Below are 27,132 nucleotides of genomic sequence, written 5' to 3'. Positions count from 1 at the left end.
CATCCTTGTATTAGGTCTCCCTCCTTCCCTGTTTCCTCCCCCTATCCTTTACTTCTGCTCCTTGGAATCTTATTCCCAAATAAGTTACTAACTGCACAGAAGCACTGGCCTCAGGCTCTGCTTTCTGGGGAAGCCAGGCTAAGACATGTGTGCAAGAATGCTGCCTCAGTCCATAGTCAATAGAGTGAAGGTCTCTAGTACATGGGGATTAAATTTCAGCTTTAGAGACTAATCATAAACCACTGCTAGAATTAGCCCACGCTGACATAGAGAAAAGTGATGTGATGGTGTGGCATGGCTCACCAAATTGTGGAAATAAAAGTGGTGGGCAGTTATTATTTTTAAAAATCATTTTATTTATTAAAACATCTTCATTTCCCAAGGCACTTCAGTAGCTTTCACAAAAATACTTTTTTTTTTAACCAGGTGAAGCATATGCTTTAGGAGTACCATGGTAGCATAATCAGAAGAGAGAAGCCAATTTTACACTGAACGCAAAATACCTCCCAGTGTTACACCACTGAAGTGAGCAACTCTGAAAGACTGTGAACACGACTTAATTTTCTTCTTTGTAATTTTTTTCCATGATTAAGTATCATGAAAGGAACACACACAGTGATGTCATTTTTGGCACCCAGAGAAGTGCTAGTAGCTAAGGCTGGTGAGGCCTTGCATAGGTGGCAACTGTGGACCATTGCCAGAGTGATTCTAGGTTGAAACAAACAAATAAAAGACACAAACCAGGAGGCTAAGGAACCAGCCTTTCCTAAGTCTATTCTGAAGTGCAAATAACTTAAGGAGAAAAAAAGACATAATAACAAACAACAAACAAAACAAATTCAAAATCCATATTATAGTTTTGGGAGAAGAGACAAGTTTGCTCATCTCTCTTTCTCATTGATATACTTCCTTCAAACCATACATCAGAAACCATAGTAGCTAGGAGACTTGATTCACATAGCAGTGGAAAACAAGAATAGTAGATTCAGTGACGAATCTCTTATGGGCCTGCACAAGCCCAATGCTTTGATCAGATGTAAACAAGTCTACCCAGTAGTCACTCTGAGTGGTCCAAGAGCTCATAAGTCAATGCACTTGTCTCTGTTCTGTATCTGCTGAGTCCTCTCCATATGAAATACCTCTAGGTTTCCCCAGACTTGTGCTCTCCTGCCCTGGGGAAGCAACAATCCCATTTAATATCCTTTGTAACTGAGAAACTATGAGAAATCAGACTCCCTGTGTAATTATTTCTTTTCCTCTAAAGTGCACCATTAGTGGGAAACAGGGAAAGGATTTTTTGGCAGGGTGAGGAGGTGGAGAATTAGACCCCCAGTTCTATCAGGGGCCTCTTCAGGCAGTCTGAAATTAAAATGTAAATTTAGCAAATGCCTCTCATATTCTTCCAAATCCTACTGGTTCTAGTGAGTAGTTAACTTCTTAGGAAGTGCCAAGTCCATCACTGTAATAGTTAGGATTTACCCAAAGTTGTCCGTCAGTAGCCATGGTGTCCCTGGAGGGAAGGTGGTGCTCTAGGACCATATGCAGCTGAGTCTGGGTATCCATCCATGAGCAAGGCAGACACAGCGTCCACAGAATGCACAGCAAAGACCTTTGCCACTGAAGGACTCAGTGTCTGCACAAGCCACTCCTGATAAGACGGTCATTCCTCTTTACTTTCTCACTGGAGGCTGTGTTAGAAGCCTGTGTTTTTAAGGACTGTGGGGCTTTCTTCACCATCTTTTAACATCCTTGTGTGGCTTGGGGTTTGCCTGTATTTTATTCTATAAGAACAAGCCAAACAAAAGTTAGTAACAAATCTTAAAAAGATGTCTACCAGTCTCAAAACAAACAAAAAATCCCCCAGAGCTGAGGTTATCTCACTAAAGGGAAAATATCATACAGCAGATTCTGAAAGGTTTCTTCTTGTCTCTGTACTATCCCAGAGTTGCTATTGCTGTCGAGATGTTCATGGTGACCCGGTGGTCTGGGTCTGGCCAGAGAGAACAGGCTGTAAGTACCTGGCCATGTCTGATCCTATTATGGCTAAACTAGTCCATGGCGTTTCTGAGTTCGTGGGGAACTCTCTGCCAGGCCCAGACCCAGTGCATTAACTTTGTGAAGAAGGAGGCCCCCTTACCCTTTGACCCTTAGCATCTGGTCAATGGTGTCTGGGAGTGGGGTGCCGAAGCTCTCTGGGAGGAACAAGGTGAGGATGGCTGTCAGGATGGTCAGACTCCCCATGAGAATGTAGGGCAGGAAGCGGTCGTAGGCACCTGTGGCAAAGCAGACAGAGCCCCAAGCCGGGAGTGCAGTTAGACATGGTCTCTCTCCCTCCCTTTGTGTCCCCAGGACTCTAACAGGGATCACCTGCCTTCTCGGCCTCAGCATCTCCCAGTCTGAGCTGCCATATTGGAATCTGGCACCTAGGCAGGTCACAGAACCCAGAGTTGGCACAGAGCAGCAGCACCTCGGTGCAGGGGATGGGTGCAGCCTGGGAGGATGGGGCTGGGCCATTTCTATTCCTATTTCCTTTTTATTGGCCGTGCTGTGCGGCATGCGGGATCTTAATTCCCCGACCAGGGATCGAACCTGTGCCCCCTGCACTGGGAGCACTGGACCACCAGAGAAGTCCCTCTATTCCTTTTTTTCTAGCCAAAAATAAATAAATTAATCAACTAATTAATTTAAAAAACCCAACGCAGCCAAAAATTAATTAATTAATTTAAAAAAAACACAAAACACCCTATTTCCTAACGCTGGGTTTCCAGGGAACTCAAGGTACGTGTCCAGGGATAGGAACAACTCCTCCACCTCTCCAGATGTGTCACAACCCACTCGATTTGTCTTCAGGCCAGATCAGAAGGTGTTTCTGCTTGTCAGATCTACGTAGCATGTTCACAAAGCACTCTGAGTACTCCCAAGGTGGGTGCCACCCGTCCCCAGAGATATGCCAGCTAGGCGTGTGCAGGGGGACAGCAGCTGCCTTGAGGCAATCATTCTGAGAAAGATACAACTGGGGCCCTATTACATAAAATGGTACGAGACAGATCTTTGCACAGTGTAAAACTGCTGTGTTAAGTGCTTCAAGTTACAGAAATTCTTGGTTCATCAGACCTCTAGAATAGACATCTTTCCCTTCCTGTTCCTTGTAAACTATGATTCCAAGAAGAAATTTCCCCAATTAGTACACTGGCTCCCTAAACGATACTGCAATTTCTTAGGACAGGGGAATTACGTTCTCTGATGGAAGGCCTGGGAAGGCTAAAACAGATACAAAAACCCTCCACTCTCATCAATTTCTAGCTGTCTACAGGTTGTTTTCCACATGAGCGCTTCCACCACAGTGCACCCGGACAGGAACCTTCTCCAGGCATAGATCCAGTATTGGACGGATCCCATTTGCTGAGTGTGCTTGCTTTCCTGTTAACAAGCCATCCCCAGGTCGCATTAAAGCCAATCAGTGCTTCCACCCCATCCCTCCTGCGTGCGCTCGACCCACGGGACTTACCAAGGTAAATGAAGTAGGGAGACAGGATGCTGCCCAGGCGGGACGCTGTGGAGCTGACTCCCACGCCCATGTTCCTGACCACTGTGGGGTACAGCTCGGCTGTGTACACGTAGACCATGGAGAAGGCAGCAGTGACTCCAAACTTACCCACCATCACCAGGATGGTAGCCAAATAATAAAAGTCTGAAGAGCAAAGGGAAGAAAGTAGGAGAAGGCACCAACCCAAGGCACACTGCTACTAGTTTTTGCCTGAAACAGACATACTTTCTCCCTGGGAAGGGTGGGGGAGGAAAGTTTCTATAACTTCCTATTGTGGGATAAGGGGCTTATGTCTCTCCAAGTTGATTACTTAGAGGAGGCTGAGACCTGCAGCTGTGTGAGGACATGCTCTTCTCCTCAGCCTAAAGACCACCAGAGTGAGCCCCTCAATAACCCAGAGAAACCTGCTCTCCAGTCCAAAAGTCATTAAAGACATGTCTGTCAGGGGGGCAGCTGGCACCCCAGAACCTCATGCTGCAGGCACTGTGGAATTAACTAAGGATTTGTGGATGAGTGGGAAGTTCAATTATAACTCACTTCACGCTTTCACTCTATGCAACACTTCACAGACCAGCAGACCCTCAGGAATGATCCTCGGATCTCTCCTGCTCACTGTGCCAGTGAGGAGATGCCGTGAGTGGCCTGTGGGTCTCCCTGAGCTCTGGTGTGAACCTCCACATACATTCCTGGGCTCCCAGCCATGCTGCAGCGGGGGCTCTTCCTGTGCAGAGTGTTGCCAGCCTCAGGGGCCCACAAATGATTACCAGAGGTCCCCAAACCCATGACAACTCTCGGTACCATGATGGACATGAGGATCCATAAACCGTTTTAGGAATTTTCAAAGAGGGCTGCCTCCCACCCTTCTGTGGGATACCAAGATGGTTTTACAAATAAACTTCTGCTACTGGCCTGTGAGAGCCACGCTGTGGCCTGGCCCCTCCCTTTTTCCTCTCCTCATCTCTTACCAAGCGTGCCAGGCTCATTGCCTCCTCAGGGTCTTGGCCTTTGCTCTTTTTCGGCCTGAAATGTTCTGCTCCTAGACTTTCTCATGGGTTTCTCCATCATTTCATCTGTTTCTGCTCAACTTTCCCCTCTTTCGGGCCACTGTCTGTGACCACTCTATATAAACTAGCTCTCCATTGTCCTTCAGTGGCATTATTAAAGGTAACACAGTCTGTACTATAACAAACATTTTATTTACTTGTTTGTTGTCTGTCTTCTCAACTGGAGTCTGAGCGCCAGGAGGGCCTGGGGCTCTGCCCAACTCCTTTACTTCTGCACCATCAGCCCCAAGCACAGTGCCTCCCCCACAGTAAACACTCTGCAGCTACTTATTGAATGAATAAATGACTAAGATGGGGCCAGGTTAAAAAGACATGGGGATGGCCCTCTTTCCTCCCCCTCACTCTGCAAAAAAAACACACACACACACATTAACTTGGGTAGAGAGTACGATCAACCGCCAGCCCCACATGGTTACTCTCCCTCCTCCCCCAAAGCCCAGGCCATGATGACTGTCTGGTCCCAGGAGATACTTTCTCTTGATTTGTTGGCCGAGAACACAGATATGCAGGCGAGCTGTAATGGCATAATTTTATTCTCTTTATTAATTGGCCGAGACAGTCTGGTAGAGACTGAGTGACTCAATGGATATCCCAGACTGCAGACATGTATGGTACCTACCTGGGGGCACCAGCTGCACGAAGAGAAGCACGCTGCCACCCAGGAAGAGGGCGGTGGCCATGGAATAGCGTCGGGGCAGGTGCTGCAGAAGCAGCCAGGCCAACACGTATGCTGGGACTTCAACCACAGCCGAAAGGAAGCAGTTCAAATAGACATCCCCATGCAAGTTAGGAGTGTCAAGGGAAAGCCCAAAATAGCCCACTGATATGGTCATCCTGAAACAGAATGCAGAAAACAGCTGGAGAAGTGGCATCCACGTGCCTCCCAACCTGGACAACTTTTAAAATACAATTATTGCAGGAAATTCAAAACTATCCTTACCAGGATGGCAGCAGATTTAACCCTGAGTCTTACTTCTTAGAAAGAAAGATAACTTCCCCCGAGACCAGGGTACCTTCTGGGTCAGAGCACTTTCAGAGCTTTCTAAACAAAGTGTTCCAGCAAAAAGACATATAATTCAGATAGATTCACTTTGTTGGGAAAAAAAAAAAAAAAAAAACCCCAAAATACTCCAACTTGCCTTTCGGCTTTAAAAATCCTAAGCTAAAGCACTCACAAAAGTTTACTTCCCTACTCTCTGAACCTCCCAAATCCAACAATTGCAGAAGGAGCTAGGGTATGAGTAAGGAGGCAGATAGCAAGTGGGGTGTGATAAGACTGATGAGATAAAATAAGGAACAATCATTAGGCCAAACATTTAGAGAAAGATCCCTGGCGGACCCTCTGGGGCGACCAGCCAGGAAGAGGCTGGTCAGAAGCAGGTGACCCCAACCCCACTGGACTCGTGGGGAGGAGAGGGAGCTCCCAGTGGGCCACCTGCATGCCCCCCACTGCCCCTGGCCTAGACCCTGTCCCCAGTAGGCACTCTCTCTATTGATGGTCAACACTCTTTGGCAAACTAGACCAGTATGAATCAGACTGTTTTTTAACTCATCTGCAGGTTGAAACCACAGCTGGTACAATCAGGGAAAAGGGCATGTACAGGAGTCCCTGGGAAATCCAGAGCAGGAGGGGTGCCTGGGTGAACCACAGAAGGGTGACTCATCGCAGGCTGGCAGGTCTGTGCTGCAGGCTGAAAGCTGGTTTTGTTTGAGGCCGAATCAGGGGTGGTGCACTGCCCTAAGGGATCCCGTGCCATTCCTTGGAAATGGGTGGCTGGCCGCCAAGGTTTGTTGACTCCAGCAATAAGCACTCTGAGATGAAGTCTGCCTTCCTCCCCCGCAGGCTCAGGTAGTCACTTGTAATCCCAAGTGTTTGGCCACTAAGCAAATGCTATCCAGGCACTCGGATGTGTTCCTTCTCTCTGGTAAATCACAGATCCCTCCCTGACACACTTGGTGAAACGCCTCGTTAGAAGGAACCTGACGAGGACGTGTAGGCCATGGCTCTCCCTCCAGGACAGTCTCCAAACATCCCAGAGGGAGGATGTCCTGCTTCCACATTTCCAGAACATACTTAGCAGCCTCTATAACTGAAAGGACATGGTGTCTTCACTTAGAACTTCTTAAAGGCCTCAGTCACTGTCTGAGGCACAGGCAACAGGAACAGCTAAACTAGGGACCCAATGTGAACAGCGATTTGCCTTATGACCCGGAGGGATCCCCAAAGATCCCATATCTTCCCCCAAAAGCCCCCACCAGTTCTCGTTCTCCTCTTCTGAGATTCCGTGAAGAACTGGGACATGCCCACTTCTTTTATTGCAAGGCACATCCCTGCCACTTTCTGATGACACAGGCTTTCAATTCTGATCTGAGACATGTCTGCAAGTGCGAGGCCTGACAGCCACTGCCAGAAGCTTTGTTTTGAGGCCTTAGGTATGTCTCACTTACGCACCACAGAATTATGGACATGATGGTGACCATCCGGATATTCCAGGTTCGGAGCAGATCCAGAATGCTGTGAGACTGCTGTTTCTTGGAGCTTAGGTCTTGTAGCTACAGGAACAACATGACAAGGGTACGGGACGGAGAGAAGGTTGGAGACTCAGAGACCCAAGAACATACTTGAAACCCTGGCATCTTAGCTTTCTGCGTCTCCGAGTTGGGGAGTGTTTTATGCTTCTTGCTTGAAAAGAAGGGTAAGTATAGTGACTATGTCTTGGGCTGCAGAAGGCTTCACTGGGCCTTGTGGATAACAAATTAGTGAACGAGAATGAGGAGGAAAAGTAAGTGACCAGCCCTTGGTGCGATGCAGCCAAGGAGGAGGCCCAAGCTGACTGCCCCCTCCCGGCAAAACCTCCAGCCCCGTCAATGGCCACATTCCAGGGAGGCCTCTGAGCATTCCTTTCCAAGGCTGGCTCCCGGCCCTCTGGGTCAGAGAGAGAAACTGGCTGTGTAGTTTATTGATATTATATTTTAAAAGAATTAATGTTTTCAGTCCTCATACCATGTAGTTACTGGTCTACTTCCAAGGAAAAAAGTTTCAGATAGAAAAACAGGAAAATTGACCTCAGCTTCACTCTGAGTAACTTCCTATGAAATCTGGCACAGCCAAGGACATTAATAAACCACACATCTAAACACACTGATGTTGCTTTCTTAAGCAAACCCAGCTTTGGAGTTTGTTTTTCCCGAGTTAGCAGTTCAACAAAAGGTCAACTTTTGACTTAATGGATCCCCTGGAATAGCCTCATTTCCACAAAAATGCCAGTGGGACTTACGGTTTCATCCAGACTGACCTCTGCAAAGCTACCAAGGCCACCTCACTTAAAAGCCCTCCCTGCCACCTACCCCTCCCTGAACTTTGTGCACCAGAGTCCTTTCTAGGATGTGCTGAGTGGGATTTGGTGCTGGGCCACCGCTTAACCGTGAGGCCGGGAGGGCTGTCAGTGGCCAGCAGCTTCTTTGCTGCCTATAATAACCGGTCTCTCTTTCCCAAGCCCCAAGTCTGCATCTGCATGCCTTTGCGCACTGCGGTATGACTGCTGGTGGCTGTTCTCACAGCCAGGACCTTGTCTTCCTGTCAGAGCAGGGACACACTCCAGAACCCCATCAGCCAGCAATGACAATTTCTAACCTCTTCTCAGAGGCATGAGACTGAGGAAAACCGCTTGCTGCAGAGGAGGTGGAAAGAGAGGGAACAGGAAGGAGAAGCAAGACCCAGGAATCAGGCAGAGCCAGGAAATTACTCATGGCGCATGAGAACAGGGTTTGCAGAGAGGGGTGGGGTAGGGGGAGGGCGGATATCAAAAAGGACCTGGCTCCAAGACAATACTCAACAGCTCTCCGTTGGTGGGCGGAAGGAGACAGGACATTTCTAACTCCAAATCTATTTTTGCTTCATATTTTAGGTACTTGTATTATTTTTTAAGATGAGAAACAACCTAAGGTATAAGAAACAATGATTTCCCAAAATGCCAATTTCATGAAAGACCTATTAACTCATAGAGAGTTTTTATTATTAAAAGTAATGGTTCAACTGTATGATCACTTAGAAAATAATTATATAAAGTATGAAAACCTAAACTCCACAGAAAGGTGAAGGAGTTTACGCAGTTGGTACCTTCTCAACTTCTGAATTTTAACAGGACCTGCCTTGGGGGCAGCTGGGGCTTGGGCAGGGGGAGGGCTGGACTCCCATGTGAAGGGAGGGCTTCAGGGCTGTGCGGTCCTACCCTAAAATCATGGTCACCGAGGACCTCCCACCAGCTCCCACATGGTGCTCACCTCACTTGAGTCAAAGATGGTTGAGGGTGCAACGATCCCATTGATTTTGGCAGCCCTGCGGATGATCACCTCTGCCTCTTTAAATCGGCCTTGAGAGATGAGCCATCGGGGGGACTCAGGGATGAACCTGGAAGTACAAGGAGCAATCTCACTGAGGCCTTCCCATCCCACAGACCAGGTGGAGCAGAAGTGGAGGTGGGAAAGGGGGTTTCAGAACCAGAGCTAGGTTTGAGGGACGTTTGGTGTTTCCAAACCAGAAGCTAAGAAATGCACCATACTAGAGCCAGTAAGTGTGAGCTTCTGATTTCACTGGAGTACACAAAATTTAGAGGGGCCAGCACACCATGATGGGATTCCTCCCCTGGCTGGCCACCTCCATTTCTGAAGAGTGGTGGTGCCACCTGCTGGACACTAAGTAGACAGGCGCAAAATGGGCTCCTGAAGCTTGGCTTCTGTCATGGGCTGAGCCCAGCCCAGACCCTTACCTTGCCGTACTCCCTTGCTTGTGCCTGGCATCCACAGCAGCTTTTGCACTGGCCTCTTATAGCCTCTAGTTTTTCCTCACTCTCCCCCCTCCCCCCACCCCGCCTTGATTCATCCAATTGACTCTCTGTAAGGCACTTAGGTGTTTTGAGACTTTATGGATCTTATTTTCTACCTCACGAGGTAGCCCCTGCCCTTTGGTCATAACTAGGACTCATCTGTACCATCTCTGCTCTGTATCTTCTCCCACTATGCTCTGCAATGCTCTCACATCCAGGTGGACCAGTGATCTCACCATTCCCACCTGCAAGGGGCGATTCTCGCCTCAGCCCCTCGGCTGTGTTCTCTCTCTCAGTACGGAATGGTCTCCTCTCTGCCTGTCCAACCTCTATCTTGGAGGCTCAGATGGAGCCTGGTTTCCTCCATCCAGCTACCCTGAGGACTCTCACAACGTGCTCCCTCTTCTCCCGGTGCCTCTGGCACGAGGGTGCGGCAACATACAACCAGAGCCAGGGCCTAAGCTGTCTTGTCCTGCAGTCTGATAGCCTCCTGGAGCTTATGCTAAACTCCATCGTCGCGCAGCTACTGCTCTTTCCTCTCCTTGCACTCCAATCAACCCAGCACAGGGCTGAGAACAAGTCTGTTGATGTCTTGGGGCTGTTTTGTTTTTGGCTTTTCTGAGTATGGAGAAACATTCTGAAACACCTTATAAAGACTTTAGATTTTGTCTCTGTGAGCCCAAATGGGGATTTGTGCGTTGCTGCTGCCCCCTAGTGAAGGCCAGATAGAAGACATCCTGCTGGTGGGCACCACCGGGCAAAGGGCCACACTCACCACCACAGCGGGAAGCACAGCAACCCCGGCACCGTCAGCGCCAGCAGAAGCATCCGCCAGTCTCTGATGAAGTGAGCAAACAGCGGCAGCAGCATGTAGCCAAATGCATAAAATATGCACACGCCTAACGTAGAGAATATAATACGAACTGACTTGCCAAGAATTTCTGTTCCTGTTCAAAACAAGGGGGGAGTCATGTTAGTGTTTTAATTCCGGTTATTTCCTTATTAATCTTCTTGTGTGTAATTTTCAACATACAGATAAGAAAGCAGGCAGAATTATCTTGAAGCTTCCAAGCCCTAGGGAGGGATGGGATTCTGACCACCTGCTGGAGGTGCCTCCTTGTGGCCTCACATTGACAGTTCTCTCATGAAACTGTCATCACTTCCTGAAGCCCTATGCTAAAGATGCCACGTGAGGCCTCAAAATTTAATCCTCACCGAGGAAGGAGATTGATTAAAGGGGAAGTCACCATTAAGGCCACACATGCTGACTATTACGCTTTAAGGAAAAATATTTTATCAAATGTGAAGAGAAACAAATAATCCTTTTAACAATCAACCCAAGGAACCCAAAGACCAATAAGCTAGAGTTAGATTCCTCTGAACAGTGAGACTGGCAACTTTTCAGTGAGAGCAGGCCAAAGCCCTGCAGTGTGGACTCAATTAAAACCCTGAAGGTCATGTGACTAAAGCCCACTCCTATCAATTCATTCTTGCCAGTCGATTTCACTGGCCACTATGTTTGGCAGAAGAGGCAGTTTTCTTCCTTGGTGAGCCTGCCAATCATGGCCCTTGCTCCTCATGTCATGCCTCCCTGTTTCCTTAGCTACCCCAGCCCTGGGCAGAGGCAAGCCCTATTTTTAAGATCTTAGGTGAATTCCAGCAAAACGGCCATCAAGTACTAATGAGACCAAGGTGCCACATCTCAGGGGCCAGAAAAGAACTGGAAATCAGCAGTCAGGCTATTGGGCTGCTGGGGACACAAGGCTGGGCACCTGGCGGACTCAGTTTCCCTGACTACTAACTGGATTCATCAAGAATCCCTGGTCGGTGTTGCCAGAGACCACTTCCCTTGGAGGGACACCACAGCTGTCTCCAGAAAGCGGGTGGTGGGATGATGGTGAAACACAGGATCAAGTACTGGACTCCAAATTGATGGCCATACCCAGGACAAATGCTGCCACGTAGTTGGAGATCTGGCCCATGCCTACAAGGAAAAACAGCATGGCAAACATCTCAAAGTTCTTCGAGAAGATCTGCAGGAAGCTGAAGCCAGTCTGCATGCCCATTGTCACAAACAGCACATTCTTCCGACCAAACCTGGGAAGGAAAGGAGAGTGATAGAGAACCAGCTGGGAGAAGGCAGCAGGAATGGGCCCCACCAAGAGGGGCCTTCCCCAGAGTCATTCAGGGAGGGGTCGCGGACACTGCTGCCAGCGCAGCTGGTGCAGGCGCAATCCTGGCCTCTCAGTCCCTATGCTGTTACTCCCCTCCCCACTCGCCAGGACCAATGTGCAGCCTGGCCACCAGGGTTGCCCAAAAGGCAGTGCCAGAATTAAGACAATGATTACAAGGGGTTGACACACATTCATTATACTTAAATTCATACATTCATCATTTATTATTTTTTTTAAAAGAGCTGGTTTACTTTGGAGGATGATGGAGAAACAATTCATTATAAATGAAAGCTGGTAAATAAAGGGGAAAACATTTGTCCTGACTTTTCTATGTAAACTATGGTGAACAGTTACCAATAACAGATGAGGGAAAGTGTCATTTCATAAAAGTATTCCAACTATTAAATGAAACCAAAGTGATAAAACTAGAACATCATCATTGTACAACCCCCAATGAATGAAGAGATATGGGCATTGTGTTTCAATGACTGCTAACATAATAAAAAGAGACACTTGGGCTTCCCTGGTGGCGCAGTGGTTGAGAATCTGCCTGCTAATGCAGAGGACACGGGTTCGAGCCCTGGTCTGGGAGGATCCCACATGCTGTGGAGCAACTAGGCCCGTGAGCCACAACTACTGAGCCTGTGCGCGTCTGGAGCCTGTGCTCCGCAACAAGAGGGGCCACGACAGTGAGAGGCCCGCGCACCGCGATGAAGAGTGGCCCCCGCTTGCCACAACTAGAGAAAGCCCTCGCACAGAAACGAAGACCCAGCACAGCCAAAAATAAATAAATAAATTAATTAATTAAAAACCCTTCATTAAAAAAAATAAAAATAAAAATAAAATAAAAAGAGACACTTGAACATCGCATGACTCCTATAGTCTTTACAAAGGGGCTGAATCTGAATCTGATGGTCTCTAGATCCAGCTGCAATTTGCAAGAAATGCAGGGAAAAGAGGAATATGCTCAATTGTACCATAAGCACACAGTTAGCAAAATTCAAACTGGGAAATTCTACAGGTAGAACAGCCCAGGCAAAGAAAAGGATGAGGAATCCATAGGTTAAAGTAGACTAAAAGACATAAAAATTTTTAAGTGGGCAAGACTAAACTTGTGTTTAAGGATGTACATTTGAACGATAAAACTACAAAAAACCAAAAGGAAGTGATTATTATAAAAGTCAGGCTAATGTTTACTTATAGGTGAGGGAAGCTGTTGTCTTTGGGATGGGACAGATGGATGGGGCTTCTGGGTGGCCAGCAAAGTTCTATTTCTTGACTTGGTGGTATTTATATGGTTATTTCCCTGGAATAATTCATTAAGCCTCATTTGTTCTGTGTGGTTTCTGTACCTGTGTTCATTTTAAAATTTTTTTAAATGTTGGTTTTTTGGGATGTGTTTGCTTTTTAAATTTTATTTATTTATTTATTTATTTTTATGGCTGTGTTGGGTCTTCGTTTCTGTGCAAGGGCTTTCTCTAGTTGTGGCAAGCGGGGGCCACTCTTCATTGCAGTGCGCGGGCCTCTCATTATCGCGGCCTCTCTTGTTGCGGAGCACAGGCTCCAGACGCGCAGGCTCAGTAATTGTGGCTCACGGGCCCAGCTGCTCCGCGGCATGTGGGATATTCCCAGACCAGGGCTCGAACCCGTGTCCCCTGCATTGGCAGGCAGATTCTCAACCACTGCGCCACCAGGGAAGCCCTGTTTGCTTTTAAAGACAGTGACACAACAAGGAGGAACAAGTCAACCTAGTTCATTCAACCTAGCAGATTCAACTTGAGTCTGCCCAGGGCTAGCAGACACCCATTTTCATTCAATGAATGTTTATTTGAACATCTATTATATACTAGTCATTACGGATGTATGTGAATTAAAAAAAGACACTGATTCTGCCCTCAAGGAGCTTATAGTCTACAGTTGGTGAGACAGACAGTAATCATATTTTAATCGAACAACGACACTGCTGAATGTACAATTACACACTGGAACAAGAGCACTGAAGGATCAGCATCCTGGCCCACAAGGGACACAAGAGAGGAACCTATCCTGGACTGGAGGTAGGGGCTGGGGACGTGGGCATTCAGGGGAGGTCTCCCTGATGATGGCGCACTGAGATCAGACCCAAAGGAAAAGAAGTTGTTGACAAGGGGGAGTAGGGGAGAGGGACCAAGCTTTCAACGATATTCACAGTACAGTGGGGGAGGCCAATATTAATCATATGATGTCATCTTTTATTTACCAATTTCTGATAGGAACAAGGAACCAGGGTAATGTAAACCGGGGACCCTGAGGAGGCCGCCTGCGTGGTCAAGGAAGGCCACGGCACGGGGGTGGGGCCGGGAATTCTTCACTGTGACTGTGAGGAGAGCACGCGCAACTGTGGCTAGAGGGGCATGGTGAACACGACGGGCAGCTGTTCAGTAGAGGGTGGCAGGAGCCAGACTGCACAAGACCTTCAGCCACGGTAAAGAGTTTGGTGCTTCTTCCCATTACAACAGGGTTTTGTTGTTTTTGATGATATTGGCATCTAGTAGATAGAGGCCAGAGATGTTCTAAACATCCGAAAATGCCCAGGATAGTCCCCCGTAACAAAGCAGTCTCTGGCTCAAAATGTCAACAGTGCTGAGGTTGAGCAACCCTGACCTAAAAGGAGGCTCCCCTGCGTTGTTCTGTAACAACAGTGCCCTGAACGTCAACCAAGGGGAGGGCCCTTCCTACCCTGCTTTCCCTTCCCAAGGGCTCCCTGGATAGTAGGGAAACAGAAGACTCAGGGAGCCCTTACACTGCAATGGTCCTTGGCAATCCGGGGTTGGGGCCAGAAACACTCACTTTTTTTTTTAGAAATATTTGTCTATTTTTATTCTTTGACATTTATGCATAAATTGTACATTTGTAAAATACAGAAAAGCACAGAGAAGAAAACAAAAATCAGCTGCATTCTCTGATAGCCACTAACATTTTTTTCTCTATTTTTTTAAATTGAAGTATAGTTGATTTACAATGTTGTGCTAATTTCTGCTGTATAGCAAAGTGAGTCAGTTATACACATATAGACATTCTTTTTTTAGATTCTTTTCCATTATGGTTTATCCCAGGAGATTGGATATAGTTCCCTGTGCTATATAGTAGGACCTTGTTGTTTATCCATTCTGTATGTAATAGTTTGCATCTACTAACCCCAAACTCCCAGTCCATCTCTCTCCCTCCCCTCCTCCCCCTTGGCAACCACAAGTCTGTTCTCTATGTCTGTGAGTCTGTTTCTTAGATAGGTTCATTTGTGCCATATTTTAGATTCCACATATAAGTGATATCATATGGGTTTTGTCTTTCTCTTTCTGACTTAATTCACTTAGTATGATAATCTCTAGTTATACCCATGTTGCTGCAAATGGCATTATTTCATTCTTTTTTATGGCTGAGTAGTATTCCATCATATATATGTGCTACATCTTCTTTATCCATTCATCTGTCAATGGATATTTAGGCTGTTATGTCTTGGCTACTGTGAATAGTACTGCTATGAACATAGGGGTGCATGTATCTTTTTGAATTATAGTTTTGTCCGAGTATATACCCAGGAGTGGGATTGCTGGATCATATGGTAACTCTATTTTTAGTTTTCTCAGGAACATCCATACTGTTTTCCATAGTGGCTGCACCAACTTACATTCCCACCAACAGCGTAGGAGGGTTCCCTTTTCTCCACACCCTCTCCAGCACTTGTTATTTGTAGACTTTTTAAGATGGCCATTCTGACCAGTGTGAGGTGGTACCTCGTTGTAGTTTTAATTTGCAAGAAATGCTCACTTTTAAAGTCTGTCAACAAAAGGTCAAACACACACATGCCTACAAAAATAGGAAATATCAGCTACTTCTTCCCAGAGTTGTGCCTCCCTTCTATTTCTGCACATAGAGGTAACTCAGTGACGTCAGATAAAATGCTTTGACAGCCCAGGATTATTTTAATTGCTTTTGACTTTTTGGCTTATTCATATTCCAGCAAGGAGTCCTATATAAAAAGTTGATATTCTAGACAACACTGGAGGGCATGAATCCACTGCCATTAGGTAATCTGTTTGGCTTAGGTTTTTGAATTGGCTCACTTAGGAGTAAACTGTCCATCCCACAGAGCCCTGGGCCTTCCAAGGGGGTGCAGACAAGCTTGAGGGGTGGTGTAGGGAGCTGAAGGCAGATGCTGCAGCCAGAACAGCCACATTTTTAGCTATTTCATTTACTGAACTTAAACGATCCTACTTAAAAGACGAAGTCTGCTGGCAAAAAATTTTTTAAAGGTTTAAGAAACCCTGTACTAGCCCTTCTGAAGACTAAGGTGGTCCTCAACACACACACCAACTTTGTTTCTACTGTTTCCTCAGGAGCAGATCTTTGGGAACTTAAACACTTTCCTCAGGTAATCGCGGTGTTACATGGCTCTGAGGCTGGCCCACAAAGATCCACCTACCCCATGACACAGCTGACCAGAAAAATGCACTGAGTTTCAACTCTGTAACTGGGGTACCTCCTCCTAGTCTTTCACATCAAGGTAATTCCTCTGAGTCTCAGCTGCCACCCAACCCTGTGAGAGGGGAATTCCCACTACCCCTCTGGGAGGGCCTCTAAGCTCCATCCAGGGCACGCCCTCCTCTCACTCTATACTGTTCCCAGGCCATCTCATCCACTTGCGGGGCTTTGATGAGGGTTCTATCAACTGACAATTCCCGAATGTGTTTCTCCAGCCCAAACCTCTCATGCAGCACCCTATCCATACATCCAACTCCCTACTCCATTCCTCCTATGAGACCCCTAAGTCTCATAGTTAGCCCAAATTCAGTATGTTCAAATTGAACTCAACATCTTCTCCTACAAACATGGTCCCCTTCCAGAGTGCTTTGTCTTAGAGAAGGGTATCGTCATTTATGCGGCTGTGCAGGCCAGAAGTCTCCCTCCCCTCACTTCCCGTGTCCAACTCAGCCTAGTCTAAGCCACCTTCATTTCCTGCATAAATGATTGTGATAACCTCTTAATTGGTCTTTCCACAATCCTCCTTGCTTCCTTTCAATCCTTTCTCCACAAAGCTATCGAACAACTTCGTAAAAATGCATATCTGATGATGTCACACTCTTAAAAGCTCCCCGCTGCTCTGTGACGAAAGCCCAGACTCCTAACTGTCATCTGCTAAGCCCGGCCTGCTCTTCTGCTTGGGCCGCAGCCTGCCTTGCTGCTTTGTCTCTATACCACTCTCCACCCCCCCACACCCCCCGCCAACACTTTCTTCCAGTTCCTAAAGTGTGCTATGCCTCTTCTTGAGTCTAGGCTTAAGTACTCTTGGCTCTCTTGCCCAGAACACTCTTTCCTCTCTTCACCCCTTTAGCTAGCTAATTTCTACTCATCTTTCAACCCCCAGCACATGCTTCAATGCTTCACTGTCTCAGGTCTCCTCTGTCAGACCCCCTCTGAGCACCCTGTACTTCTCTCTCCTCTGTATCACTTACCACCACAAAGGATAACAAGTACTTCCCTCAATTCTCTGTTTAATACATTCTGCCTTGCTAGAAGGCAAGTTCTAGAAGAGCAGGCACCTAGAACAGTAGTCCACACGAGACAGAGGATCAGGACCCTGGGCCCAAATCCTAGCTCTGCCACTTGCCAGCTGTGTGACTCTGGGCAAGTCATTTAACTCCTCTGGGCTTCATTTTTCCCATCTATAAACTGAGAATAATAATGCTTCCTACATCATAGGGTTATGAAGATTAAATTATTTGTTGTTGTTTTTTACTTTTTTTACTTGTACAGTGCTCATAAGAGTGAACGGCACATATTAGATGCTCTGTGTTTATTAAATAAATGTAAGTAATCAGCTGATGCTTGCTGCTAAGTTAAAGGTCTGGGGAAGCAAAGGCCTTTCCCCTAAAGGGGTAAGTGTCTCAGGCTCGTCTACAATCATCAGTCAGTGGTCACAGCCTACTTAACTCTTTAATGCTCACTGGTGACTGTAGGAATTTGTCCCTTTTAAAAATCCCTAGATGACACTCTGGAAAAGACAAATCTAGTGAGAAATACACATATTTCTTATGAGGAAAGACTTCTCAGGTAACGACATTAATCCATAGATGCAAACATGCCAAAACATCACTCTGCATGTGTGCCGCAGGATAAAATGGCTGTACTCTTAAGGCAGGATGATATTCTCACCCTGAACTTCTCTATTAGAGACTCCCCCTGCTGGGAGGATGCTGGGACTCCTCTCCACTGGGTGACCCAGTGTGGCCAAGGACCTTGCTGAAGGCTGCTCTTCTTGCCATGGGCTTCACTCACAGACCCTGAAGCTCTGGGGTAACAAGACACAATATAATAAACCCCTCTGAGAACACCATGGAAACTATGGAACTGTTTTCCCCAGAAAAATGCTCACATACAATCTCTAAAATTTTGTATGTGATTTCCAGAGGAGATGAACTCCCGAAGCCATGGACTTTGAGTTAAGAGCCTTGGAATTATACAAATAACCTGCTTATGGGTCAAAACGCACACTTCCTGATTGCTGAGAAATGACATAACCACAAGCCTGTTAGATAAAGGGAATCAGCCCTGTGGACATAAGAGTTCTGCCCATCACACTGCCATTGGCTAGTGAGACCTCTCACCTTGAGGAAAGAGCGATGGCTTTGGGAACACAGAGGCAGCCATCTATGGAATGCCCTAAGATCTACAACACAGCTGACATGCACGTGTGTGGTGTCTCCCTCTCCTAAGCTTGAAGATGCCAGAGTTACGCTCACCTAGGGAAGGCCAGCCAGGCAGTGCAGAAGTAAACTGTGGCATATTTCCTGGTCAACTGGATCATGTATACACTCGGCTGAGGCTGTTTCACTCAGCAAGCATTAGTGAGAGGAGGATGCTGGCTCTCTTTACTTGTATGGAGTCTATACTATAGATGTGCCTTCGCCTTTTTAAAACACACAGCCCTGGGCTGAGAGAACACTACCTTGCTCTGTGCTGAGGTGCCCTGCAGCTGCAGGAGTAGACACCCACCTTACCTGTCTGAGAGCTGCCCCGAAATGAAGGAGCCCACCAGCACACCCCCGAAAAACAAGGAGACCGTGAGCGGGGCCTTCCAGTCGTCCTCACACACCAGGTTCCACTGAAAGAGGAGCAAAGGGATGTATCACTCACTTCCTTTTAAAAATGTTTTAAATGTAAGGCTTCTTGGAAAATGAAATCAGAACACCCTGCATCCCTGCATGCTCTGTTTACATTACCGCAAGGGTGTGTGAGCTCACTGAGGCAGGCGATGGCTCATCGGGCAGCAAGGCAAAGAGCAGGTTTCCCCTCACAGGGAGACTGACCATCCTGTTTTTCACAGCTCTTAGCCTCATTGTTTTGCTACCAATTTGAGATGGGGAGACAGGCTGGGAGCAAGTACTCTGCCCATGTGCCAACCCAGGAGGAGGCGAGGCCTTTCACGGTCGCTTCTAAGGATCTGGGCTGAGACTGGGGCTGTGGGTGGGGCAGGGCACCCTTTCAGTGGGGTCAGGTCATTGGCAGGGGTGGCATAGGAGTGGTTCTGGAGCAGGGCTCTGGAGCTGTAAGGGTCAAGGCTTCCAGTGAGGGACTGAGGCCAGAGGGCCTGGTATGCACCATTTGGATCTGTTCCTGCAGCTCTGCTCAGGCCCCAACTCTGGGCCAGTGACCCCTGGGTCCTTCTGCTGACATTTAGAGCTGGGATCCCTGATGCTGTGCCAACACTAGGCCCAATTACAGCCAAGAGCTCTGAGCTGGGAGTCAAGAAGCTGGGTTTTAGCTTCTACTCTACTGTTAACTAGTTACCCAACCTCAGACAAGATTTTTCCCCTCATTGTGCCTTAATTTCCCCATTTGTGAAACAGTGATTGGGGGTGGGGGGGGGGAAACAGGCTACAGTGCTTGAGGTTCCCAGTACCCAGTGTAGAGTTCCATCTCTAGTTAGCACGGAAAGAAGTCTGTGGGCATGGGGAAGCACCTGAACACTCAGACATTAGGTTGCTCCAGCCTAACAAGGGCCAAAAGAAGGAAGAAAAACCAAAATAGGAAGCTTGGTGGTTCCCAGAAAAATGTTTCCCAGAACAGAGAGATGGTGCTCAGTAGTAACCAAGAAGGCTACCTTCTAGGGAATTTAGACCCTTGCTTGCCTGGTGCCAGGCTGCAGGCCTGCCCCCCATGGAGCCTGCTGGCTCCCAGGATGTGTGCGGCTTCCAAGAATAAAGCATCTCTTCTAGGCCAGGGTCAGAGGGAAAAGCAAGTCTGCTTTTCGGCCCTGCTGGGCAGCGTGTGCACAGTGCCTCCAGGCACCTCAGAGGGGGTCGGAGGGCAGCCCTTAGGGTGGACACAAAGAACCCCTGCAGCTGATGATAAGAGCCGCATAGCTGGCTCTCCACTCTGGAACAAGCATGCACGTTGGATGGACTGAGAATGGGGTGGTGATCCCCACTCTAGGGAAGAGTTGGGGGTTACCAACTCCTAAATCTAGAAGAAGCCCAGACTAGCAGAAGACAAGCAAGGAGCACCAAGGCCCAATCACTCAGGCTATGGCAGCCTTCCCACTTCTGCAGCCTCAGCCGTGCCAGCACCCAGATACCATCTCCCTTCTAGGAGGGTGAGTGCTCCTAGGGCAGCCCCCATCCAGACAGGGCTGCTGAAGTCAGGATGGGAGTAGCAGGGGAGTCAGAGCTGAGGGACTTGGTGATGGGGTGCTAGCCTCTGGGGGTGTGAGGCAGAGCTTCAGGACCAGACTATGCCCATTGCTGCTCTTGAATATGATGTGATCTATTCCCACCTAGCATGCGCTACTTTTGTAGCGACGAGATAAAAAAAAATGAATAGAGTCAGTAGCTGCTTCTCAATAGGTCTCTCGTGAGGGTTGGGGACTGATATGGCTGAGCTAGACTAGAAACCCACAGGGGCTCCTGCAACAAATTCTGGGGTGGAACCCCACCCCCTCCCCATGTCAGGTCTCCCAATATAGGCTTCTAGGGACTTCTGGACTGGCAAGGCCAGGTGCTACCTGGAACCAGGTCAGACTATGCTCTGCAGGAGACAAGGTGACTGTAGTGTTCATCTTGGAATAGGTCCCCAGAGCATCTCTCCGGTTCCTGCAGCCTCACCGCCACCACTTGGTCCAGCCTGTCCCTACTCTGGGCAAGCGTGCAACTACTTGAGGTAACTGGGCTCTCTATCCACTACTGACATTTCTCAGCAATTCTCACAGCCTGGCTTTGGGCCCTCCAAAAGCATGCATGGGTTAACACTTCTTTCCTCCTGGCCACAAGGGGCCTGTGAGTAGGGTCAGGAAAGGTAATAGGTCTCAAAATATGAACAGAAGGGCAGGCACGGGCTAGGTCCCACCCAGTCAACCCATCCACTTACCTGTCAACCACCAGATGGACTGCAGTGGGCTCTTGGACTTGGCCTGACTCCTCCTTAAGCGGGCGGGCGGGTGATGAGAAGCCCATAGAGTCCAGGCTATGTACCCCGGGCTTGTTGTGTTTATAGAGGAATGTAGTATTTCTATACTGAGCTCCTGGCTTGGCAGCTGCGACTAATGCAGCTACAGACCAGCTCACTGATGATGCCACTTGGTACGAAGGATGGGCTGTACTGGCTGATGATAACAGGTATCAACCTTAGAACTAAATGTGTAGGTTTAAGATTTAGGTCATGAGTCTAGTATCCTTACCCCTCAGCTGGGTTAGCTATGAAAGCAGGCGCAAACTGAAAACATCTGGGAGTAACCCTTGCAAGGAGCCTAGACTTGCCACCCTTCCTGGTCAGAAATGTGCCTTTCTAGTGTTGTTGTCTTCATGGATATATATGTGTATGTGTGTATATCTATATCTATATCTATATCTATATCTCAGAGCTTTTCCAACTATATACTTTAGTTATGTACAGTTTGTTTTATGTCATTTATACCTCAACAAAGCGGTTAAAATTTTTAAGAAGAAAGAGAAATTGTGTCTCTTGTACGCAGTATGTAATTGGTGCTACTTCTCAGTTATGGCAAGTAGAGAGATGATGTAGTTCCCTGGGACTATATGTCCTTACCTGTGAGTTGGCTGGAAGAAAAAAGAGATAGGGCCTGTGCCCACAGGGCAGAAGCTCTTCCCAGAGATGTACCTAGGCTGACCGCATCAACGGTCAAACACACTGGTAAGCACTACCTGTTACTGAATGCCATGTATTCCACACACATTTCATCCTGCCTCCTGCTGCAATTAACGGTGAATCCTTGCCCCAAGGCTGTCAGGGCAAGGAGAAGAAGAAGAAAAAGAATTTGCTACCATATCCTCTACAAAGCCTGGCAGTGCCCTGCAGAGGAGAGGCTCAGTAGCTGTTTGGTACCTAGGTGAGTGAGTGAATAGATGAATAAAAGGACAGTTAACCTTCCAAACCATATTATCCCTTGGGTTTAGTCCTTGGGCTTGGCTGCCCAAAGCCCAGATGAACCCTGAGCTTCATTCTCTAGAACAGATTATTTTCCTTTCTCTGTCACACCTTCTCTGTGACAACTGTCAGAACTTTGACCCAGGATGTCGGTTCTCAGCTAGCTAGAGAGACTATCAATCTGACCACCCATGGCCAGATGGGTCTGTTGTGACTGCACACGCACAGGGCCCTTCAGGGACCCAGCAAGTGGCTTGCCATGAGCTGCAAAGGCAGGGAAAAGGGTCTGCGCTTTCCTAGAGTGAGGGAAGTCAGCAAAGGCATAGCAGTGAGGCACAGTCTCCAGGTCTTTTTGGTCTCCCCACCCCAGAGTCAGCCCGGGGCCTGCCTCCCAGGTCGATGTGGCTTTTTCTTCAGGTGGACGTGGAGATAACAGTGGGGGCTCTCCTATTTTCCAAGACTACACGCGCATAAGGCTGATGGAAAAGCTGGTCCAGAAAAAGAGGTTCTCCGGGACAACAGGGAGTGAGTAAGAGTGTTGCGAAGGGCCAGGGCGGGGGGCTTCTGGGAAGCAGAGATTGGCCAGGAGCAAGGGGACGCAGAGGACTGCTGGGTTTTGGCTGAAGAGACCCCACCTCATGGGTGCCAGAAGAGTTAGAAGTTTCTAAAGAAAGCTTTCCGGCCATAGGCTGTGTTATGGAGACACCAAAAAGCAGGTGTCTCAGATCCAGGCAGCCTGAGAAATCACCCAGGTTCCCCGAGAAGGAGGCAGTCCTGGGCCAAGAAACACTCAGGTATTGGAGCAGCACTGCACAGCGGGGTGGCTGATTCCCCAGCACTCCAGGGGTGACTGAAGGGCTAGAGAAGGGGCTAGCCTAGAAGCACATGGACCACCAAACTATTCCTGAAACATGGAAGAACCACCTTTCTCACCTCATAAATAGTGTCCCCTTCTTTCTGCCAGTCCCAACGCCTTGTTGCAGATCCACGCAGGGGCAAGCCCCAGTTTGTGGAGTGGGGGATTACATTTACTTTAAAATACTCCATTCAATGCCTTTCAACCACCCCTAAGTTTCCCTTCTATAAGTTAAACTTGTCCTTTTCTTCTTCAGTTCTCACACTTTAGAGAAGATTTCAAAATTATTCATTAATCCATTCAATAAAAATTTTCCTGAGTACCCAATCTGTATCCAGCATCAATGTTAGGACTTGCAGGAGATACAGAGATGTAAGTCTACCACAAAGTTTAGTACTACATGTGCACACGTTAACCCCAACAAAGAAAAAAAAATCAAACAGGAGACCTGAGGTTTTCATTTTCTGCTGAAAAACATGAATAGGAATTCAATACCAGTGTACTTACAAACACCTCTATGATTTGGGGCAGAGGACAGTCTTGGAGACATTTAGCAGGCACAGGACTAGCTGCAATGGTCAGCAGGCCAGGTCCAGGTTGAAAGAAAATGGGCCTTAGAAAAATGGAGCTCTCAGAATGTTAATGCAACAGCTTTCAACAGTGACTGTTCACCAGAAGAGAACAAGCGGCCTTGAACTTAAAGTCTGGCATTCCAACATCCTCAAACAAAGGGCTAAGTAATGTATTAATCTTGCCTCCCTGCAAAGACTGACAACCTGAAAGTAGGTGAAAGGGCACATAGCTCTTACAAAACTGTTAAGACAGCTAAAGAAATAGGCTAAATATATAAAAGGAAAGGCTGACATTGGCAGCAACATAGCTCAAGGACCCTTCTGGAACAGTTGGCCTTTGGGAGCTCATCAGTGCCATCACCACTCTCAGCTGAAGGCAAGATGGGGGCAGCAAAGAAAGAGCAAATGACTAGAGTAAGTTGGGGACCACAGGGGTTAGGGAAAAATCCTAAGAAATAGCATGAGCTACTTCTGACTTCACTGCCTTTTCCTTCCACAGGCACCCAGAAGCAGAATTTGCAGGGACTTCTGAGTCATGGAGTGTGGCTTCCCCTCCGTGTTCTCTGCCTGCAGTCTGAGGGACAGACTCTACTTTCACAATGCTCACTGGCTTCCAGGAGGGTGACAGGCTCACTTGCGAGGCTAGGACCAAGGATTTGTGATGACTGGAAGTTTTAATACTCCATGCACTCTTCAGCCACAAATCACAGTCAGCTACCTCCATTCAGTACTTCTTTTCTCAAGTAACAATGCCTGAGGACACTGCTCAGAGATCCCAGTGGGGCTCTTCTCTTACTCCTACTACATACATGTGGAGTAAGGAGGCACAGATGCTGGGGACATCAAATGTCCAAACATACAAAACACACACACACACGTCTGTTGGGGCAGCACTCAAGACTCCCTTGAAGGGTGACAACTCCCAGAAGCAACACACACAGGGTCTCCAGAACCCTTGTAAGCCCCTTTGAGGCTCAAGAGGGGTTTGATGCCATACCAGGACTTGTGCACCCTTCCCTTCAGCCTCTTCTCTGTGAACTCTGCCCTCCTGCCAGGTTGTTTCTTGCTGTTCCAGACTTTGCATCTGCTGAGCTATATACCCCAGACTCACTGAGAAGACTCCTCCTCCAAGAAGCCTTCCCTAATCCTTGAACCCCTGATCCTGACACTCAGTGAACCTGGGCACCCTGGAGCCTATCAAGGAGTGCTCTTTTCAATGTCCTGCTTGCTCAGTTCTGCTGAGACTACAGGGAGTTAGAGTGCCAGTGTCGGAGTATGATGCAAAGCACATCCACATGCATCAATAAACATCACATCATACATCCAGCTTTAATGACTGCAAGGTCACCAGGGGACAGACAAGGCCACCCAAAAGGAAAATCCAAGGGGCTGGGGCATGAGAAAGGTTTCCTCCCTGCTTCCTATGAACTAAGATTGTATGCTTTAACTAAATCTGGCTAATGACATTTCCTTAGAATACCCTAAAACATTCCAGGTCAACAAGTCACCCTGAATGGATCTTCAGACACATGAATCCTAAAAGGCTAATAACTAACCCTGAGCAAAAGGTAAGCAATTCTTTATGGGGAACGACCAGACAGTCATTTGGGGGTGAAGGTGGGTGGGGAAGGAGTAACTGGAAAAAGGAGCAAGAGACAGTTTTATAGCCATGCTTCCTTTAACTTAAAAAGTTTGAGAAAGTAGAGGGGCATTTCCCCTCTCTCTGAATAGATGACAAAAGGCTGGAGGAAAAATGGTGACAGCTCCTTGGCCCAAGCTCTAGCTCTGGTCCTCAGCACTCCCACCCCCATCTAAAGTCTACGACTACTCAGAATCTTAGAGTATCTACAAGGAGTCGCCAGGGCCTTCTTGGCTTCCTCTCCAAGATAGCTAACAGGATGGGCAGCCAGCCTGACACCCGTGCTGCGATGTCCATGATCTCTCTGGAAGTAACCACGAGAAGTTCTCCGGAGCCACCTGGCTGGACGATGACCATCGCCAGTGTGTAGTGAGTGAGTCGTGGAGAGGGAGTGACAGCATCCAGCGTGCACCTTGGCGGGTGGAGTGCACGACCTTAAAGACTGTTAAGGTCCTGCCTACTCTCCGGTCCCAGGCCCCGGACGCGGATCTGGTACCCACCTCGGTCACGATGGTGGACAGGTAGATGTCCTGGTTGAACTCCCAGCCATCCAGGCAGCCCTCTTGCTCCAGCTGCTCCAGGTCCACGTCGCGCCCCGGCTCCAGCCCGAGCGCCGAGAAGTTGACGATCGTCGCGAGCCGGTAGCGGCGGCAGCTGTGAGGCACCTCGCGGCCGTCCTGCAGCTGCAGCGGGAGGCTGTGGTTGCGCCACACGCTGCTCAGGTTCGCGGTGTCCGGCACCCGACAGTGGTGCTCCGGGGTCGCCGTCAGAAACACGGACGACAGGCCGTTGAAGCCGTTGGGGATGATGCTAGCGCTGAGCAGGAAGAAGATGAGGCGCTGGAAAGGGCCCCACTCGCCCAGGAAGGCGGTCACCTCGTCGTAGTCCCGCATGCCGCCCTCAGTTGCCCGCGCGGCGCGCGGCCGGGGGTCGGAGGACGCGGCGGCGCGCGGGGGCGGGGCGGGGCGCGGCGTGCGCGTGCGCGGCGGGTCCCCACTGCGCGACCGAGCGAGAGTCGGACCAGGGAATGGTCTGCCGACTGAACGGGCTCGCAAGCTCCTGCCGCCGCCGCTGCAGCCCCGCCGAAGCGACCAGCCTTACATAGTGCGCAAGGCCGGGGCGGGCTCTAGGCCTGAGCCTCCCAGCCCGCCCAGGCCGCTGGTGGTGCGGCGCGGACGGGGGCGGAGCTGGGCTGCGCGTGACGGCGGTGGGCGGGCCCGGGCCGCCGCTGGCACCTGGGGCTGAGGCCCGGTCTCTGCTCCCGGGTGGAGTTGGCCTTGGCGGGCCTCGGTGGGTCCGTCCTTGAGTTTACATCCGAAGGAGCCCTGGCTGGGCTGAGGAAGGCCGGGAGACTCGTGACCTCGGCGGCGTCTGAGGCCAAGCTCGCTGGCCCAGCGCGGAGCCCGGGCGAGCCGGAAGCTAGGCTCAGGTATTAAAAATACTGCACCTCTGGCTTCCCTGGTGGTGCAGTGGTTGAGAATCCGCCTGCCAATGCAGGGGACACGGGTTTGAGCCCTGGTCTGGGACGATCCCACATGCCGCGGAGCGACTACGCCCGTGAGCCACAACTACTGAGCCTGCGTGTCTGGAGCCTGTGCTCCGCAACAAGAGAGGCCACGACAGTGAGAGGCCCGCGCACCGCAATGAAGAGTGGCCCCCGCTTGCCGCAACTGGAGAAAGCCCTCGCACAGAAACGAAGACCCAACACAGCCAAAAATAAATAAATTAATTAATTAAAAAAAAATACTGCACCGCTCCTCCCGCCCCCCCTTACCGAGGCCAAAAGGGGCACTGTGACTGGCCCAAGGTCTCGTTGCTAGTTTACTGCCCTTGACACCGCCCAGTTTTGTAAGAGTGACCAGGATTATCTTGAAACCGGAACCGTTAACTACCCCAGTGGAGAGCCTGGGAGCAAGGACTTCATTCTATTCCAAATGCCCTTTTCATATTTTGGTCTGTAACAAGCCCTTTTGTTGTCCTTTAACTTCAAACAAATGTAAAATTTTAACTTCGAGATTATTGACGATCCCAGCCT

The 27,132-nt window shown here is 48.7% G+C and overlaps 1 protein-coding gene across 1 annotated transcript; it reads right to left on the bottom strand.

Moving 5' to 3' along the window:
- Positions 1-341: 341 nt before the first annotated feature.
- Positions 342-26,266, bottom strand: LOC103008007 (organic cation/carnitine transporter 2). Its single transcript, XM_007188549.2, has 10 exons — positions 25,598-26,266; positions 18,649-18,752; positions 11,380-11,534; positions 10,213-10,384; positions 8,896-9,022; positions 7,064-7,164; positions 5,231-5,445; positions 3,509-3,691; positions 2,138-2,273; positions 342-1,781 (listed from the first exon to the last, which is right to left on the bottom strand). The coding sequence occupies exons 1-10, from the start codon at positions 25,988-25,990 to the stop codon at positions 1,694-1,696; spliced, it is 1,674 nt and encodes a 557-aa protein (XP_007188611.2). The 5' UTR covers positions 25,991-26,266; the 3' UTR covers positions 342-1,693.
- Positions 26,267-27,132: the final 866 nt, after the last annotated feature.

This window comes from Balaenoptera acutorostrata, chromosome 2 (genome assembly GCF_949987535.1).
Source record: "Balaenoptera acutorostrata chromosome 2, mBalAcu1.1, whole genome shotgun sequence".
In the NCBI taxonomy this organism is placed as follows: Eukaryota; Metazoa; Chordata; class Mammalia; order Artiodactyla; family Balaenopteridae; genus Balaenoptera; species Balaenoptera acutorostrata.
Note: the sequence above shows the minus strand (reverse complement) of the source record. Positions and strands in the feature narration are given on the sequence as shown.